This window comes from Canis lupus, chromosome 12 (genome assembly GCF_048164855.1).
Source record: "Canis lupus baileyi chromosome 12, mCanLup2.hap1, whole genome shotgun sequence".
NCBI lineage: Eukaryota > Metazoa > Chordata > Mammalia > Carnivora > Canidae > Canis > Canis lupus.
Window position 1 is genome coordinate 11,464,852 of NC_132849.1, and position 18,393 is coordinate 11,483,244.

The 18,393-nt window shown below is 41.2% G+C and overlaps 1 protein-coding gene across 6 annotated transcripts in view; it reads right to left on the bottom strand.

Annotated features, from left to right (window-relative positions):
* Positions 1-18,393, bottom strand: part of SLC22A15 (solute carrier family 22 member 15) — an 81,315-nt gene that overhangs the window by 28,528 nt on the left and 34,394 nt on the right. For 5 of the 6 annotated variants that reach the window (XR_012004163.1, XM_072769647.1, XM_072769646.1 and 2 more), the window contains exons 3-6: positions 11,893-12,025; positions 10,910-11,074; positions 7,743-7,872; positions 1,487-1,702 (exon numbers count right to left, since the gene is read on the bottom strand). Coding sequence is in view for 5 of the 6 variants with exons in the window: in XM_072769647.1 (XP_072625748.1) it covers positions 1,487-1,702; positions 7,743-7,872; positions 10,910-11,074; positions 11,893-12,025 (644 nt within the window). In the remaining variant the exon portion in view is untranslated. The remainder of the gene's footprint in view (positions 1-1,486; positions 1,703-7,742; positions 7,873-10,909; positions 11,075-11,892; positions 12,026-18,393) is intronic. The other variant, XM_072769649.1, reaches the window with a different exon arrangement.

Consider the following 18,393-nt stretch of genomic DNA (forward strand, 5'->3'; position numbering starts at 1 on the left):
CAGCTTCCTCACCTCTCTCAGCCTTCAGAGGGTTGAAGAAAATTAGGATCTTGCTCTGGATTAGGCTCTGGCTTAAGGGAATATTGTGCTTGGTTTGATCTTTTATCTGGACCATGAAAACTTTATTCATATCAGCAATAAAGCTGTTTTGCTTTTAATCATCCGTATGTTCACTGGAGTAGCACTTTTCAGTTCCTTTAGGAGCTTTTTTTTTTTTACTGAAAATTCAGCTAACTGGCACAAGAAGCCTAGTTTGGTCGGTCTTGGATCCTCACTAAACTGATTCATTTCTAGTTTTTGATTTAAAGTAAGAGACGTGCAATTTTTCTTTTCACTTGAACACAAAGAGATCATGGTAGGCCTAATTAACTGGTCTAATTCCAATATTGTTGTGTCTCAAGGAATAGAGAGACAAAAGAGGGAGAGACACAGGGGAATGGCCAATCAGTGGAATGGTCAGAACACACACATTTATTAGATTCACTGTTGTATATAGGTGTGGTTCATGGTGCCCCAAAACAATAATAGTAATACCAAGGTTTACTGATCACAGATCACCATGACAAATATGATAATAGTGGAAAGGTTTTGAAATATTGTGAGCATTAACAAAACGAGTCATGAAGTGAGCAAATACTGTTGGAAAATGGTGCCAGTACACTTGCTTGATGCAGGGTTGCCACAAATCTTCAATTGTAAAAAACACAGTATCTGAGAAGCACAATAAAATGTGGTAGGCCTATAGAGTACTAAAACACACATGCAGTTCATATATTCTCTTCACTGCCCATCCACTTCTCTCCTTTCCACTTCATGCTTTAAGTGGAACCATCTTGAATCATTCAGTGTGATTCGCATGAATGCTAAGAGCATTTTGAGAGGCAGGAAGGAATAAGGTAAACAAGAAAATCAGGTTTAGAGAATGCCAATCTCTTCATTCACTGATTTGTACATGTGACTTTGAGTCCATCGTTTCCCACTCTCAGGATTCCATCTGTGCAAGGAACACCACTGCCTACCCACCCCCAGGAGTGAGTGAGTGAGCTAGCAAGTGGAAATGCCACTCAAAGTACAGCCCAGGGCACTACAACTAGAGCATGGTAACTGACCACTTGCTGCTAAAACCAAAGGGAGGTACTTTAAGCTCCTATTTAGAAACTCTTCTAATATGCTTTCTTTCCTCTTTTTTTTTTTTCTTGAGTTTGGTGGGGGGGTACTTAAATATTTACATTGAAGAGCTCAGGAGCAAAGATGTGTTTCTGCTGTCTATTTACTCAAGTTCAGTAAACATTCCATGGGTAAACCATGGGTTTCTCCTTGACCAGAAGAGGATGCTGCAAAAGCAGAGGAGAGAAGATGTGTTCTTATGAAAACAACTTCAAGCTGACAAATCAGGTCAAATTTTCTGTAACCCCGTAGAAGGAACATATTATCAACAGCCCATTTAGCAACCAGAGGTGAGGATCAAGCCCTTAGATATAATTACCAGATGAACATCAGGGTCAGTGTGTGCCCCAAGAGGATCCGGTAACGGAACAGATCCAGGAAACTTCCGGTCTCTCTGTAGCTCCTGCTGCCCGGGTGTGTTAGTGAGAACGTACACTTGAGCTTGCGGTTCCTCTTGGCAATGAGGTACAGAGCGGCTTCAGCCTCACTCAGCCGACCCTGGGAGTATAACCAACGAGGTGATTCAGGAATGAATCTGAAAGAGATGTCATTAAAGGCTGTGTATTCATAGAGGAATATGGGCACGGGGAGGAGAGAATTCACCTTGGAATATGTGGATTCTTTCACCACAACCAGAATCCATGTGAGCTTTCTTTTTCTTTTTTTTAAGGATTTTTATTTATTTGACAGAGAGAGGGAGCACTAGCAGGGGTAGGCACAGGTGTAGGGAGAAGGAGAAGCAAGCTCCCCGCTGAGCTGAGAACCCAATGTGCAGCTGAATCCCATAAGCCTGGGATCATGACCTGAGCCAAAGGCTGCCACTTAACCAACTGAGCCACCCAGGTGACCCCCCATGTGAGATTTCAAACTAACTCTCCCAATAACAGGTGAAAAAGAGAGGGGGGGGCCACTTTCAACAGTGTGCCAGTGTTAAAAAGTAGCCTGCTTTATGAATGGAATGGAAACCAAGAACATACTTCTAAAACAGCAGTGGAAAAAAAAAAAAAAAAGGTAAGCAGTATGCATTTATTTTTTAAACAAATTTTAACAGATGAATGGCAAGTTAAACCTAAAATAATGAATTATACAAGTTTTTCATAAAGCATAGGTCAGAAAGAGGGTTCTAAATCCTAACAAAGTGTGAAAATAATACTACAGAGGGGCAGCCCTGGTGCCTCAGTGGTTTAGCACCTGCCTTTAGCCCAGGGTGTGATCCTGGAGACCCAGGATTGAGTCCCACATCGGGCTCCCTGCATGGAGCCTGCTTCTCCCTCTGCCTGTGTCTCTGCCTCTCTCTGTCACTCATGAATAGATAAATTTTAAAAAATTAAAAAAAAAAGAAAATAATACTACAGAGATAGCAGGTAGTTAAGTTCTTACAAAGCCTCACAATTTTTATTGTCTCATCAGAAAAAATAAATTAAAAAAAATGTTTTTAACATAGTGATGTTTTTTAAGAAGGCAGAGATTATTTTAAGACTACATAAAAATTAAACAGGGTTTATCACATCTCAACTACTTTCAAGCATTTACTGCTTCAAAACACTTGAATCAGCTGACACACTCTGTCCTCAGGATATTTCCTGTCCCCCACAACCTTAAAGAATAAAAGTCATTTCCTGGTTAACTTCCAGGTACCAAACAATTGTTTTCTACTCTAACTACAAAGTATTGAACAATTATATCGCCACCGATATTTTCCGATAGTTTTAAGACTTAACTCTCTGATGTGTCTTTTTCCTCTTCACGCTTCTGTGTGCAGGTCTAGAGGACTTGCCAAAGACAAACTTGGACAGGAACAGAGATGCCTTATTTACTAAATACAGCATCTAGTATCTTTTGATCTACTGTGACATTATTTGCATAAAATGAGACTTCTATAAGTACCACCAGCTGTGGAAGATGCCTTTTAGAATTCTCCATGCCTTTCCATAAAGGATGGTGAAGTGGCAACAAATGCCACGGAATCTGGAACTTCATTGATGGCCAGTCCATCAATAACCACTTGTTGAGCACTTTCATTTTGTATCGAGCAATGCAGTAGGTGCTCAGAGGAAACAAGAAGGCACGAATCCTCTGAGAGCTTTGCTAGTGGGGAGAGAACATTTGTGCACATTCGTGCATTTGATTGTCAACAAAAGCAGGGACACAGGCCTTCTACAACAGCCTGAAAAATCCCTTGATTTGCAACTTCATTACCACTTGATTGTTATTACTGATACACAAGTAGATAATCAAGTAAAATATTGTTGTGTTGGAAATTAGGTCTGCTGATCATCAAGGGGACCCACTGACCCTCTCCACTGGGCCGCTTATGAGCTACCATGTAAACCACCTGTTTGAGTCTAAATGCAAATACAAAGAACATAAACGAAGCCTACTGTGATGAATAGAGAGAGTATGCCTGGGAAGGAAAAATAAGTGACATACCAGAAGACCATTGCAATAAAAATTAAAACTGAGGGAGGTGGGGAGGTGAGAGAAAAGAGATAGGAAAGAGCAGAAATACTAATAATCACTATCTCTGGGGAACTTAGGTCCCTGTCCTTCTCCTCCAAATTTCCCTGTTTTCAGAATTGTTGATAAGCATTAATCACTGTGAAAATGTTTGTAAATGACTGTTCTATAAATGTTTACATTACTGTTAAATGTTTATAAATCATTTTTATACTTGAGAGATGTTACTTGAGAGAGATTTTATACTTGAGAGATTTACATTACTGATAAATGTTTATAAATCATTTTTATACTTGAGAGATAGTCAAGCTTTGGAAACTTGAGTTAATACACTGTGTGAGGGAAAGGGTTTGACATGTACACAAACCTGACCCCAAATGTTCCCACATTTGGAGAAGGCAAATTACACAAAGGCTCACTCGCTGCCAATGGGTAGACTTGGGAAGAGAAATTCTAACACATGCAGATTTTGCACAGCAAACAGCAAGATGTGTTTTAATTTTTAATTTTTTTTTTAAGATTTTATTTATTTTTCTGAGAGAGTGAGTGAGAGAGAGCATGAGCAGAGGGAGGAGCAGAGGGAGAGGGAGAAGCAGATTCCCCGATGAGCAGGGAGCCTGATGCAGGGCTCGATCCCCAGACTCCAGGATCATGACCTGAGCCAAAGGCAGATAGCAGACACTTAATGGAATGAGTCACCGCACGCCCCACAGGATGTGTTTTTAAAAGAAAAAGCAGTCTTGAACATGCTGCCCCCTCCACAGTGCTGGGGCCACCTTTGGAAGCTGTAGTGCTAATTTAACAACGTTGCCTCTGCTCAAAACATGTCCTGTGAATTTCTTAGAAGGCGGGAAATCTTTGTAAATTTGGGGGGCACTGATTTTTAGAGTAAAACTGTTCAAATTCAAGTATTGTGAAAATGAGGAATTTTTAAGCACTGCAATAATATTTCTAATAAGACAAAAAAAACCAAGGTATGACTCTAAAATAACATGACTTATTCTTATGTCGTTGACAGCTAATCCTGGAGGTTAATTCCAGCTATTTTTGTGCCAACACCTGTCCCATGGATACGAAAGATCATCTGTGCGGGAGGCCCTGGGCTTTACTGTTGGGGGACATGTAACCGAGCAGAGAGCCTGCAGCCATCGGGAGGGAGCTCCTGGGGCAGAAAGAGACAGACTCCCACGTGAGTGGGAATAAGAGCACTGCTCAAAGGGCATGAGGCACATGGGGTAAGTGCTGTATAATTCAGAAACAAAAGCAAATGATGTGTAGCTGGAGATGTGATGGGGTGAAGTTTGCAGAGGGTGGCAGTTGAACAAACCTGGAAGGCCAGGAGTTAAATAGGAAGAAATGGAGAGCAGGGTATTGGAAGAGCAGGGGCAGCAGCAAGCAGGGGGCCCGGACAGGACAGCACAAGCTGATGCCAAACTACAGGCAGCTTGCCGTGCCTGGAGCACAGGGTCTGGGAAACCAGCTGGGAGACGATCCGAAAAGATACACTGAAGGCTGGCTGTGGGAAGGCCTAATGGAATAAATATGTGTTTCAGTTTTATATGCTCTTTTCTCTCTGCTTCCTATTTTTTCCTGACCTAAATTCATTTCCTAGGGTGTGGACGTCCCCACCTAGCACTAGGCTGTAACAAACTCAGACTACATTCAGGAAAGAAAGGCAGAACAGCTCATGCCATCCATTGAAGTTGCTCTAATAAGAGACTTATTAGCCATTTAAAAGGAAGATTCATTCATCTGCCCACATTTACATGAATGCTTATTAATTCAAAGACAATACTAGGCACCCATTTATCGCAAAAATTTATAATACATGAACTAATAAAAGGTTGTTAGTTTCCCTTTCTGGTAGAATTATGTCATTCCAATTCACATAACTAAATACATTTAATACATTTTGCTCTTTTAAGTATAGGCAAACCATTTCTATTATATTCTCTTTTTTAAAAGATTTTATTTATTTATTCATGAGAGACACACAGAGAGAGGCAGAGACACAGGCAGGGGGAGAAGCAGGCTCCCTGGGGAAGCCCGATGCAGGACTTGATCCTGGGACTCCGGGAACAAGGCAGGCGCTCAACCACTGAACCACCCAGGTGTCCCATATTATATTCATTTTTTAAAGCTTGTTTATTCATTTTTAAATAATCTCCACACCCAATATGGGGCTTGAACTCACAACCTGAGATCAAGAGACCCGTGCTCTTCTGCTGAGCCAGCCAGGAGCCCCACTATTACAATCATTTTTACATTTAATTCTCTTATTTCAAAGAGAATACAAAAACAGACTTTAGTTCAATCCTCAATCCACCAAACCTCAATTAGTAGAACTTGAATAAAGAACGACTCTACTAAAGAAGCATCTGAAGGAAAATTCTACTACAGATGTCCCTTACTTTATGGCACAGAAGCTGGTACCATTGGCTGAAAATTTTATTTATTCCAAAGATTTTATTTATTTATTTATTCATGGGAGACAGAGAGAGAGAGAGAGAGAGAGAGAGAAAGAGGCAGAGACACAGGCAGAGGGAGAAGCAGGCTCCATGCAGAGAGCCTGATGTGGGACTCGATCCCAGGTCTCCAGGATCAGGCCCTGGGCTGAAGGCAGCGCTAAACCTCTGAGCCACCGGGGCTGCCCCTATTCCAAAGATTTTAATGATTAAAATTAGAGGTCTGATACCGCAGGAGAAAGTCTTTCCCCCTAAGCATGTTAAAACTTCTGGTGAAATAAAGCTAAAAACTCAAACTTTTAAGGATTTAAAAGATTATATTTATTTATTCATGAGAGACACAAGGAGAGAGAGAGAGAGGCAGAGACACAGGCAGAGGGAGAAGCAGGCTCCCTGCAGGGAGCCTGACATGGGACTCGATCCCGGGACTCCAGGATCACGCCCTGGGCCAAAGACAAGCGCTAAACCACTGAGCCACCCAGGGATCCCCAAACATTTGTTTTTTTTTACGATTTTATTTATTTGAAAAAGAGAGGGAGAGAGAGAGCGTATAAGCAGGGGGAGTGGCAGAGGGACAGGGAGAAGCAGACTCCCCACTGAGCAGGAGCCCAACATGGGGCTCGATTCCAGGACCCTGAGATCATGACCTGAGCAGAAGGCAGACGCTTAATTGAGTCACCCAGACACCCCTAAAAAGTCAAACTTCTTAAGCACGTCATTAAAATGATGAAATAAGAAAGGAAATAGCATTATTTCTTTGTGACTAAAGATCAGAATGTAGTACCGTATTTATGAGTGAAACTGGGTGCCAATGAGATGGTCAGTATTGAATGTTAGTTCTATGGAGAACTCTGTAAGTTTGTCTTAAATATGTTCTATTGTTACTGGAGCCTGAGGCTATTTAGGGCTGATGTTAATAAGTAATATTCTTCTATATTGTATAATATATTATTACATAACACTGTTAATGGCATTATTAATAATAATTAATATAATTAATAATTATATAATTAATAAAGTATTTGCTACAGGAAGAAAGAACTGGTAAAACAGCTCTAAGTTGGTAGCTCGCCTTACAGCATTTAGAGCACCACCGTGTGACATTTGAGCAAGTTGTCTGGAGCATACTGCCCTTGACCAGGGAATCACCCTTTTACTGCTTTGAGTCCATCCACCCTAAGGATTTCTCCCACATCTGAGAGTTCCCACATCCACAACCATTTAGAGGCCCTGAGATAAGAGTCACCTATTGGATGGATAGTTGCTGCTACATATTCGATATGAATGGACTGTGATATTTGCAATCTCATACCTGAGTCAGACACCTAGCACCCGACCTGATTCAGCTTGAAGATCTTTAGGCTTGAGGCATTAGGTTACAAAAGAAACTGGTACCCTGTGGCAACAACTAGAATGTTAAAATACAGTCTATGGAGATGTGACTTGAAACAAGGGATACCTGCCTTCTGAATTAATTAAGCATCTCTCTTCCCGGCAGCTGCCAAGCATTGGAGCGCTTGCGGGATTTAGCTCTTCACCAAAGTCAGTTCAGGCAAACTCCTGAAAGGGAATAACGCTGCTCACTGACCCACATCCTCTTAAGATGTTCCTTCTGCTTATTCAATTAAACCTGTATGAGGAAAAACTACTTACAGAGATAGGAGAAAGACCACTGTTCCCTGCAGATTAACCAGAACGGCGAGGGTCCTCCAGGAGCGGATGAAGTATCCCAACAGGGCATACTGAGCGATGCCAACTGCGAAGAAGAGGCCACCAATCGATCCTAATTCAGGGAAAAGACACCTGTTACTAGAGAAATGCACCATCCATGCCATCCCTTCCAACCCAAGCCACAGAGCCAACACCGTCTTTGGGAGGTGTCAGCAGAAAAGACGAGGCCTCCACAAATACTGACCAAAGATGCTAAAACTGGAAGAGAGGCCAGTGAGTGAGTGGAAAAGGAGAAAGGAAAGGTGAAAAATACAAACTACGTGTGGTCAAGATGAATTTTAAGCATTTGCCCAAGTGCTTTCTGCACCGAATGCTCTCCTGCGGTCCACCTGAACATGTGCTGAAGCTTAGAAAGATGTTTTGCTGGGTGATGATAAGGTTTTCAGGTGATGAGATCATCGCAGTACTGGGACTTGATCTTCTCACAAAAGTTGTGCCTCAAATCCTCATCTTAAATCCCAGGCTGCTCTTCAATTCTCCCTCTTGCCTTTCCCTATTTCTTGTATCAGCACCAGATATATGATATTTCACAGCTATCTATTTCTTGTCTGCCTCCCCGAAACATGGATTTTTGCCAGCATGCTGACAGAAAAAAACAACCATGGGATTGTCAAAAATCCTATGCTTTTCGAAGTGCTGAGATGGTTATTAAGTCCACTCGTTTGCCCAATATACTTGTGAATTTATACCTCTGACATACTTTCTAACACTACCAGTAGTAATACTAGCTATTTTTATTGTGCATTAAGCCTTTTACATGCAATGTCCTATAAAGCAGGTGCCATTATGGGCCATATGCAAAGAGGAAACAGCACAGAGGTTAGGAGCCTCTGTCTAGGACACAGAGCTACACATAGGATGGTTGGGACCGTATCCTGTGTGCCTGACTACAGAGCCCGTGTGCTGTTCCAGTCTTCTCTCTCTACCCTTCCAGGGAAAGGCAGGCTTCTGCAGGGAACCCATGGCACAGGACCTTGTCGATCTTGTTACAAGAACTTTCTACAACAATTCTGTGAAAGAAATGTGTTCTTGTGTTCTTGCCCATAGATGATCAATTCTCTAGCAATAATGACTTGTATACTCTGTGCCCCAGTGAGGAAAGGGGGGCAGCAGGAGGGGGAGCTGAAGTGGCAGGATGGCCAGCATGTCAGAACACCCAATCAGAACATGTGGTCTGATGAGTAAGGGAGTGGGGACGCTATGATTTCCCTGGGAATTTAAGATAATCAATAGCTATTATAGCTTCATTATGGTGCATCAGACAGCACCTGGCTTCCAAGAATAACACTTTCTGTCATTGCTCAGAACAGCTCCCAGCACTTAGTATCCACTGACAACAATGTAGGCAAAAGGAAAACGGCCCATAGAATGGGACTGTTTCAGAGGGACTGAGTTCAGACCCTAGTTCTGCCACCTGCTGCTGTGTGATCTCATGCAAATCACTAAACTTCTCTGAGACTCAGTTTTCTTGAGGTGGTTGTTAGTTTAGGATGAAATAATGTGGGGCGCCTTACTGAGCATCTGCCTTTGGCTCGGGTCATGATCCCAGGGTCCTGGGATCGAGTTCCACATCAGGCTCCTCTCAGGGAGCCTGCTTCTCCCTCTGTCTGTGTCTCTGCCTCTCTGTGTCTCTCATGAATAAATAAATGAAATCTTTTAAAAAAATCATGACCTTTTTCTTAAAAAAAATTTTTTTTTACTTTTTTTAGAGAGAGAGAGACTGCACAAGCAGGAGGGGCAGAGGGAGAGAGAGAATCCCAAGCAGACTCCATGTCAAGTGTGAAGCCTGATGCAGGGCTCGATCCCAGGACCCTGAGATCATGACCTGAGCCAAAGGCAGATATTTCACTGACAGAGCCACCAGGCACCCTAGTTGAATAACCTTAAATTCTGTGATGACATTACTATAGATAGAGGTCCCAGAAGATGAAGATCTTAGGTAAAAGAAAGCAATAATTTTTATTTGAGGGTCCAATTGACCATTCATATCTTACGTTCAGCAAGAAGCTACACATGTATGCCTAGAAATGACAACAGAGGTAAGGTGTGGAGATGGAGATGTGCTAAGGCTGTAGGTTATTTGGTTAAAAAAAATTAATTAAAAAGTGAACATTTCAAATCACTGCTTTTGCATGTTGTAATTCTGGAGGGGTTTTATAACTGCTTATGGGCTGTTACATATTTATCCTATTTTGCAGATTTCCAGTCTGCTTATTTTAAATAATTTTCAAGTCTACTATTTTTGCTCAGTGTGCACTAGTAAAAACTACATTTCAGCAGGTTAGACTTCATTTTTGTCAATGGTACCAGCAATCCACCCAGTTTTCAAGCAAAGCCGTGAGGTTCAATTCCTTTCTTTCCCTGCTCTGATCCTTCAGTAAGTCACTGTCCCACCAAAATCCAGCTCAAGTGGCCGTCTTCCCTGCTCCTCTCCCCCTACCTTGTCTAAGCAAGCCCCCAACATGTTTCATGGGTGAACCACAACTACCTCCCGAATGGCCCCTCGATTTCTCCTTCTACCCTCCAATGGTCCATTCTCCATACCTCTGCGAGGGTCATCTTTCTGCATCCCACCTGATTCTATTGTTCTACTATTTAATTCGTCCACTGGCTTCCCATTGCACTTCAAATAAAAACAAATGTCTCATTTGGCCTAGCACAGGCCCTACATCATCTGGTCCCTCCAACTTGCCGTTCCTCCGCAATGCCCATGAGATAAATATTTAATAAAAAACATGACGGTGCTGGAAAAGAAGTGTCTAGGCTTTCTTATGTCCGCACTATTTTTCAGTTTAAGGTATAAACAGGTAATACCCTTCTGAGGAAAAAGACTCTCGGGATAATCTGGAGGCAATCTGTGAGGACGGGAGGCAAGCTCACCATCTACAGGAGGCAGGCTCCAGGGGAGAGAAATACGAATAGAATGACTTGTGCAAGGTCATACAGAACAAACTCTGGAAAGCAAATGTAATGCTTAGATAGAGTGCTTCAAGTCCAAGTGCATTTTTAGACTCTGGGATTAAACTGGTTCCCTGTGAGGTTTTCTGGGGCAGCTCACAGTCTGTTATCTGCATGGAGTGAAGCAGTACCTGCGAGTGCCCAGTAGGCGGTGCCCACACATTCGTTCAGCAGGACAAAGGCCACCAGGGACATTCCTCCATTCATCACGCCCACCAGGAAGCGAGTTATTGCAAAGAACTCATAGGAGGGGGAAAACCCATTTGCAATAGCAAATAAGATGTCAAGAGCAAAACCTAGAATGAGAGGAACAGTAGTCAACAATCTAGATGTAAAACAGCATTTGATCAAAGTAATAAATTATACTCATTTTACATTTGTAAAGATAAACCTTTGTAAACTTAAATTTCCTAAGCTATACTTTTTTCATTAAGAACATTTTCTCTTAGGGCATGTGAGTGGCTCAGTGGCTGAGCATCTACCTCTGGCTCAGGTCGTGATCCCAGGGTCCTGGGATCGAGTCTTGCACTGGGTTCCCCACAGGGAGCCTGCTTCTCCCTCCCCCTGTGTCTCTGCCTCTCTGCATCTCTCATGAATAAATAAATAAAATCTTAAAAAAAAATGTTCTCTTAAAAACTATAAAGAAAACTAAGGTTTCTCTATCTTTGTTACAAGTTGGCATCTACCAGGCATGCACAGTTTTCAATTATTCACAATAATGTTGGAAATAGAAAAATCCCAGCTCATGCTCAGCTTGTCAAGAGAACTATGCTGGGCCTTATAGAGCATGTTTGAAATGAACCAACATATAAGATACACGGAAATGGATTTAGTACACTGGCTCAGTCTCTGTTCTCTTTAGAAACATGGCTTAAGTTAGAATTTGGGAGTTGCAGAGAGCACCATCAGCTCTGAAAGGCTTAGATGCAAATACATGGCCTCCGTCAAGTATGGTGCTGGTCCCTTTAAAACGCTTGGCCAGCATCAACTCTGGCGGCAGTGTAGCCTCTTGCCAGTGTAATAAAAATCAGTTCTGTATCAACATGGCAATTCCCCAAGAACCTTAGGGAAATAAGTCCTCCTATTCATTTCATGAACATGCTTAACTGATTACCTGTGAGATAGACTTTTTTCCTTCCAAAGCGATCTGAAAGCTGACCAAAAGAGATAACTCCCACAAACACACCACTGAAGAAGAACGAGCTTGCTGCACTGACTTTGTAAGATCTGTCAGCAATTAAAAACCACTAAAGGAAGAAAAAACAGAAGAGACATTGAGATCACAGAAAAGGTGGATGGACTGAGTTAGCTATTAAAAAAACAAATGTGCAACCAAAACTTGTACACTGTAAATTCTCAACTGCATTACCCACTACTAACCAAAATGTGGTAGATTACCTATCTTGGATAAACTCCAAAGAAGTTTTGTCTTCAGAAACAAACTACAAATCATTATTTTTCTACTGTGCTCCCATAACACTCTATACATATCTTATTACAGCACTAAATATAGTATATAAAACAAACTACAAATCATTATTTTTCTACTGTGCTCCCATTAACACTCTATACATATCTTATTACAGCACTAAATATAGTATATAAGAGCTACTTTCATTTATGCATCTGGTGATAACGTTCCTTCTCCTAAACTCCTGCATTTCCTGAGAGAAGGAGCTGTGATCCATCCGTTCCCATTTCTCTGATGCCTAACATACTATAGGACATATATGAAGCAATCAATGAACAGTCCTTTTCTCCAGTAAGTTGATGGGTTTTAATAAATCCCTTTAGCATTTTTTCTTAAAAAATTAACCATGGAATTACCATATGATCCAGTTATTCCACTTCTGGGTATAGGCACAAAAGAACTGAAAGCAGAGATTCAAAGAAATATTTGTACCCTTCCGTTCATGGTAGCACTACTCACAAAAACCGAATGAAGGATAACCAAAGTATGGTATACACATACAGTAAAATATTACGCAGACTTGAAAAGGATTGAGATTTTCGGCAAGCTAGGACACAGATGAACTTTAACCTTATGGTAGAACTGGCAGGACTTGCTGATGAATGACACAGGGTGAGGGATGGAGAATCTAGGTTTTCACCTAAGGTGTTATAACTTTGGCCACTCAGTGGATTGAAATAGAGAAGGTGGCAAGTGGGGATCTGGTATGTGGTGGGAAAAAAAGAGCTCTGTTTAGACTTGCAGAGGTTGAGATGCCTAGAGAATACCCAAGTGGTGATGCCAAGCAGATATCTGGACATGAGCCTTGAGCTCCAGAAAGAGGTTATGAGGGTTTATGAACCTAGAGAGAGGGAAGAGGTTCAAGACTGAGCCCCGTGTTCATGTTGATGAGGGCGAGCTGACAGAGAAGATATCCTTGCAGGAGAAAAATATCTTGGGATAGGGTTGAGGGTACAAAGCAGAGGTCAGCCTTTCAGAGAAGCTGGGAGATGTTACTGTAAGGTGAACGAGAGAGGAAGGCAGGATGTAGGCTCAGAAGTAGGCAGCGGGAAACTCCCACCCGATTGCTTCATTTCTGTTTTATTGGAGTATCAAATGAGCTGAAGGAGAGCAGAAGTAGAGGGGTCATTTCAAGTTTCAGGAGGAATAGAACAGACAGACTCCTCTCAGAGTGGAATGTGACCCATTCAAGGGAAATGTCGCGGGATTGCCAGGCCTTGGTGAATACACATTTAAGCTTTGTGGTTAATAATTTTGTGAGGAGGATGGTGGAAGTTAAGCTTACATTGAGTTGGGGACTTCCCAGAAGTACTATAAAGAAAGAGAGGCAGCAGGGGGCATTGTGGGGATTCACAAAGGAGTGATTATGGAATATATGCTATTTAAGGAGAAAAGGCAGACAGAGGGGGATGGTGGGTAGAGAAATAATTTCATCATCAGAAAAATCCCCTACATCATTAACTTTCCTGTACTTCCCATTCTTGCCCTAACTGAAACTTGATGATCCTCTGCATCCCCTGCAGAAATCATCCAGTGAACTGGATCCCTCTCACCTGGAGGCTGCTTTTCCTTTTACACCTATGGACCTGAGAGCCTGGATGGGAGAAGATAACCAAACTCCAAAATCGTCAAATTGCCTGAAGATCATATTACCAGACAGGGTAATCCACGGCCCGCTCCCCTCTTTTTTTTAATCCACAGCCCTTCTAGAGCCGATAGAGATGCTTGCTTGTTTTGAAATAACCATTCTTTCTCTCTTCCATAGTAATAATATGCTTGCTGGGCATATGGCTACCTAGATTGAAGGCTAATGTCCCAATCTCCCTCACGATTAGGTATGACACATTATCAGGTTCTACACAATGAATGTAAGCAAAAGCACCATGTCCAAAGCTTCCAGGACTTTGTCTTAAGAGACAGGTGATTTACCCTTTGCCTCTTCTTCCTTTCTATCCTACTACTTAGAATGTCCACATGAAAGCTGGAGCTTTATCTGGGACCATGATGAATAAGGGCCACATATTAGAAATGGTTAAGTTAAAAGCTGAGAAGCCTGGGTCCCTAAGAACAATGGGGTAGGACTTGGGCATTGTCATATTTTTTAAGTTCTCCAGATGATTCTCATAGGCAATCAGGTTAAGAACCCCTGTCTTAGACCTGATCATCTTCAATAGCTGCTTTATCTCTAAAATCCTACTTGCTATGTCCTCCTATCCCCTACTCTTCCAATTTACTTCTCCCAGTACCCTACTCCAAACATTCTTGAACCTCCTCAAGATCCCTGGTCACGGGATCCCTGGGTGGCGCAGCGGTTTGGCGCCTGCCTTTGGCCCAGGGCGTGATCCTGAAGACCCGGGATCGAATCCCACGTCGGGCTCCCGGTGCATGGAGCCTGCTTCTCCCTCTGCCTGTGTCTCTGCCTCTCTCTCTCTGTGTGACTATCATAAATAAATAAAAATTGAAAAAAAAAAAAAAAAAAAAGATCCCTGGTCACCACATTCTACAGTAAGTATGGCCTGAGTCTGCAAAAAAATAAATAAATCATGGTAAGAAGATTTAAGGATTTGTAAAGAATAGGGTAAAATATGTTGTAAAGTTTCACATAAGAGATTAGAAGGGCTCTGGAATTTGAAGGATAAATTTTATTTTGTGAAAAATTAACTATTTTGGATTATAAATAGTTCTATGGTAGATTTTTAACTCATGAAAAATGTCTATGGTGATACTTTTTGGGTTGAAAAATAAATCAAATCTTAGATATCTGGTTGGCCTACAAAATAGAGGACTGTGTTTCTTACAAGGATATTCCTTCTCCTACAATGGCCAATAAAGAAGGCCTCATTGTACTAATTTTTAATATCTTGAAGTTCAAACAACTTTTTTTTATGGTGTTAGTGTTTGCTTTGGTGTTTTCATATCTCTAAAATATAGACTGCACCTTTAGCTTTGATTATCCTATACCTCAATTTGTGCTAGTCTGTTTATATGGCCAAGATGTTTAAGCTCATACTGATCTGTTTTATGCTTAATTAACAAAAAATGGCTGATGTGTCTTGCCAGTAATCAACTGTTCTGTTGACCACATTTGCAGAACTTCTCAAATCCACCATAAAGGCCATAATAATCATCCTTCCAACAACTGGAAAGCCGCCAACTTGGATGGCAGTTTTAGGAAGTAGTAGCCCACCAGATGTTTGACCGGCAAATTCCAAATTCTTATTCTCAGGCTGCCAGCTTCATGTATATCAAGGAAATTTCTAGTAATTCTTCTTCATGTCAATGCTGACTAGGGTAGTACCCTTCCTTATTTCTCCTAGAATACATTCAGGAATGGGTAGAAAAATCTAAAGGCACTGTCAAGTTTTTTAAAAAGCAAATTAAAGCATGTGAAGCTGGAATGCAGAATTCTCTGACAAATCTAGGTAAACTGGGTATGGTGGACTCAAAAATGTCAACTCAAGGACTTAGGACAATATGTTTACAACCAGCTTTCCATATGCATCATCCCCTAACATGTGAGACTTTGGTTTAAATGTTTTGCTTCCAGGGATCCCTGGGTGGCTCAGCAGTTTAGCACCTGCCTTCAGCCCAGGGTGTGATCCTGGAGTCCCAGGATCAAGTCCCATGTTGGGCTCCCTGCATGGAGCCTGCTTCTGTCTCTGCCTCCCTCTCTCTCCCCCTCTCTTTCTCTCTCTGTCTCTCATTAATAAATAAATAAATAAAATCTTTAAAAAAAATAAATGTTTTGCTTCCAACTTTTAAAACTTTTCAAATATATTTTATATATTTATCACATACCTATTATGTGATCTGAAGAGTTCTATTTTCTCAAAGCTCAGACAAGATACACTATGATAGTGGTCCCAACAGTATTTGAGAAGTGTACTGGTGTAACCTATTTTTTTTTTTAATTTTTATTTATTTATGATAGTCACAGAGAGAGAGAGAGGCAGAGACATAGGCAGAGGGAGAAGCAGGCTCCATGCACCGGGAGCCCGACGTGGGATTCGATCCAGGGTCTCCAGGATCGCGCCCTGGGGGCCAAAGGCCCGCGCCAAACCGCTGCGCCACCCAGGGATCCCCTTTTTTTTTTTTTTTTAATTTTTATGTAACCTATTTTTAAAGTTTTGAAAAGAGGTCTTCCACCAGACTAGACTCAACTGCTAGCACATTTTTCTTGTGTCTTTGTCAACACTTAGTACCAAAGTAAAATCCAAACCAGGATATCACCAGGACATTGGAAACTAAACTATAATAAAATAAATATGATGGCTGTTACATTCTCCAAAAAATGTGTTTTTTATGAAGCTTTAAATGATAAAATTCATAAATATATAAGTCACTCAAACCCTTAATTGGCTAGAGATGATTAAAGGGATGACTCTCCTATTATTTTTTAATGATAAGTCAAATTCTAAAGCTAGCATGTTCTTTTTATACTAATTTGTTTCAAACTGAAAAAATCACTTGCAAATTGAAAAAGCTGGAAATCTTCTATTCCCATACATTAACAGAAGAGGAAGAATATAAAAATACAATATTTTCAGTCTTTCAGGATGACCTAGCTAAGTCTATTTTTGTCTTCTAACCCACATCTTTATTTTTGATCATACGCTTACCACAATCACTGAGTTCATAAGATGGGCATTTATTATACTGTATTTTCAAAAAGGATTTGAGAGGGATAATACTAAAGGCAAAGACACAATCATTCACTCATCGAAAGAAAGTAGACCTGAGAGAAAATCAGACCCTAGCAGCAGGTGCCTCAAGAATAAAAGATGAAAGAAACATAAATATGGCGAACACTGGTGTTGAGTACAGCGTTCCAATATGGTACAGCTGGTGCCATGCAGAGCCATCCAGCTCTTAAGGATGAAAAAAGGCATGCTAGCAGAAATGAAGAGGTTGACTACTGACATGGAAGGAGTGAAGCATCCAGGAAGCTTTTTAATATTTGGATTCTTACTGCTCAGAGGCTAAGAATAAGATGGCACGCCCACAAAGGGATGAAGTATTCCGTATGTCAAGAAAAGGTCCTCTAGCTGCAACACAAGACTGGAATAGACCCATCAAGGTCATTATGGTGATCCAAGCCAGCTTGGACAGGGTTGGGACCTCAGAGAAGAGAAAGGATTCAAGCTGGAAATAGAGACTTGGGTTGAGCCATCCATAAATAGCTATCATTTGACACCAAACAGATCAGTCACAGATTAAAGCTAGAAGATAAGTTTTAAAGGAAGTTACAAAATGTGTTTTTAGCATCTCCCTTGAAATCATCAAACCTTCAGCTTTATGGAAATGTCACAAGTCAAAGCAGTCATTTTTCTGACATGGCAGAAACAGGATAATCTAAAAAAAATAATTATTGCTTTAAAGTGAACTTCATGCTTCTACAATCCTAAAAACAAAATTAACATCTAAGTGATGAAAAACAGGTACCAAAGATGCATCAAATGGGAAGGCTCAGTACTTTACAACCAGATAATTAAAAACCAACCAACTGGGGATCCCTGGGTGGCTCAGCGGTTTGGTGCCTGCCTTTGGCCCAGGGCACGATCCTGGAGTCCTGGGATCGAGTCCCGCATCGGGCTCCTGGCATGGAGCCTGCATCTCTCTCTGCTTGTGTCTCTGCCTCTCTCTCTCTCTCTCTGAATAAATAAATAAAATCTTAAAAAAAAAAAACCAACCAACTTTCACATAGTATTCTCCCCTAATGCCAACAACCACCTTTTATAATTGGTATTATCATTATTATTCCCATTTTCTAGATGATGCGGCTATAGATCAGACAGGAACACCCTAGAGTAAACCAGAGAGCCTGTACCTGATGCTGACATCGGTCTCAAAATCGCCTACTTTGAATACTGTATGCTTGAATTAATTAAGCCTGAGAATTCTGGAGCTAACCAGTGATACATAACACTACATTTAAGTGTGTTAAATTCAAAGCACAGCAGTTACCATATACTATTTCTTCACATGTTCCATCCAGGAAGCTATAAAAAAAATCAACAGTATTCGAAGGAACACTAGAAACATGTAGGTCTTTCTGGCTTAGGGTAACAGAATCGGGGGCTCCTGGAAAGGAGAGGGCAAAGAAAGAAAAAGAAAGTCCTATGTCAGATAGGAAGTTAAGGTCAT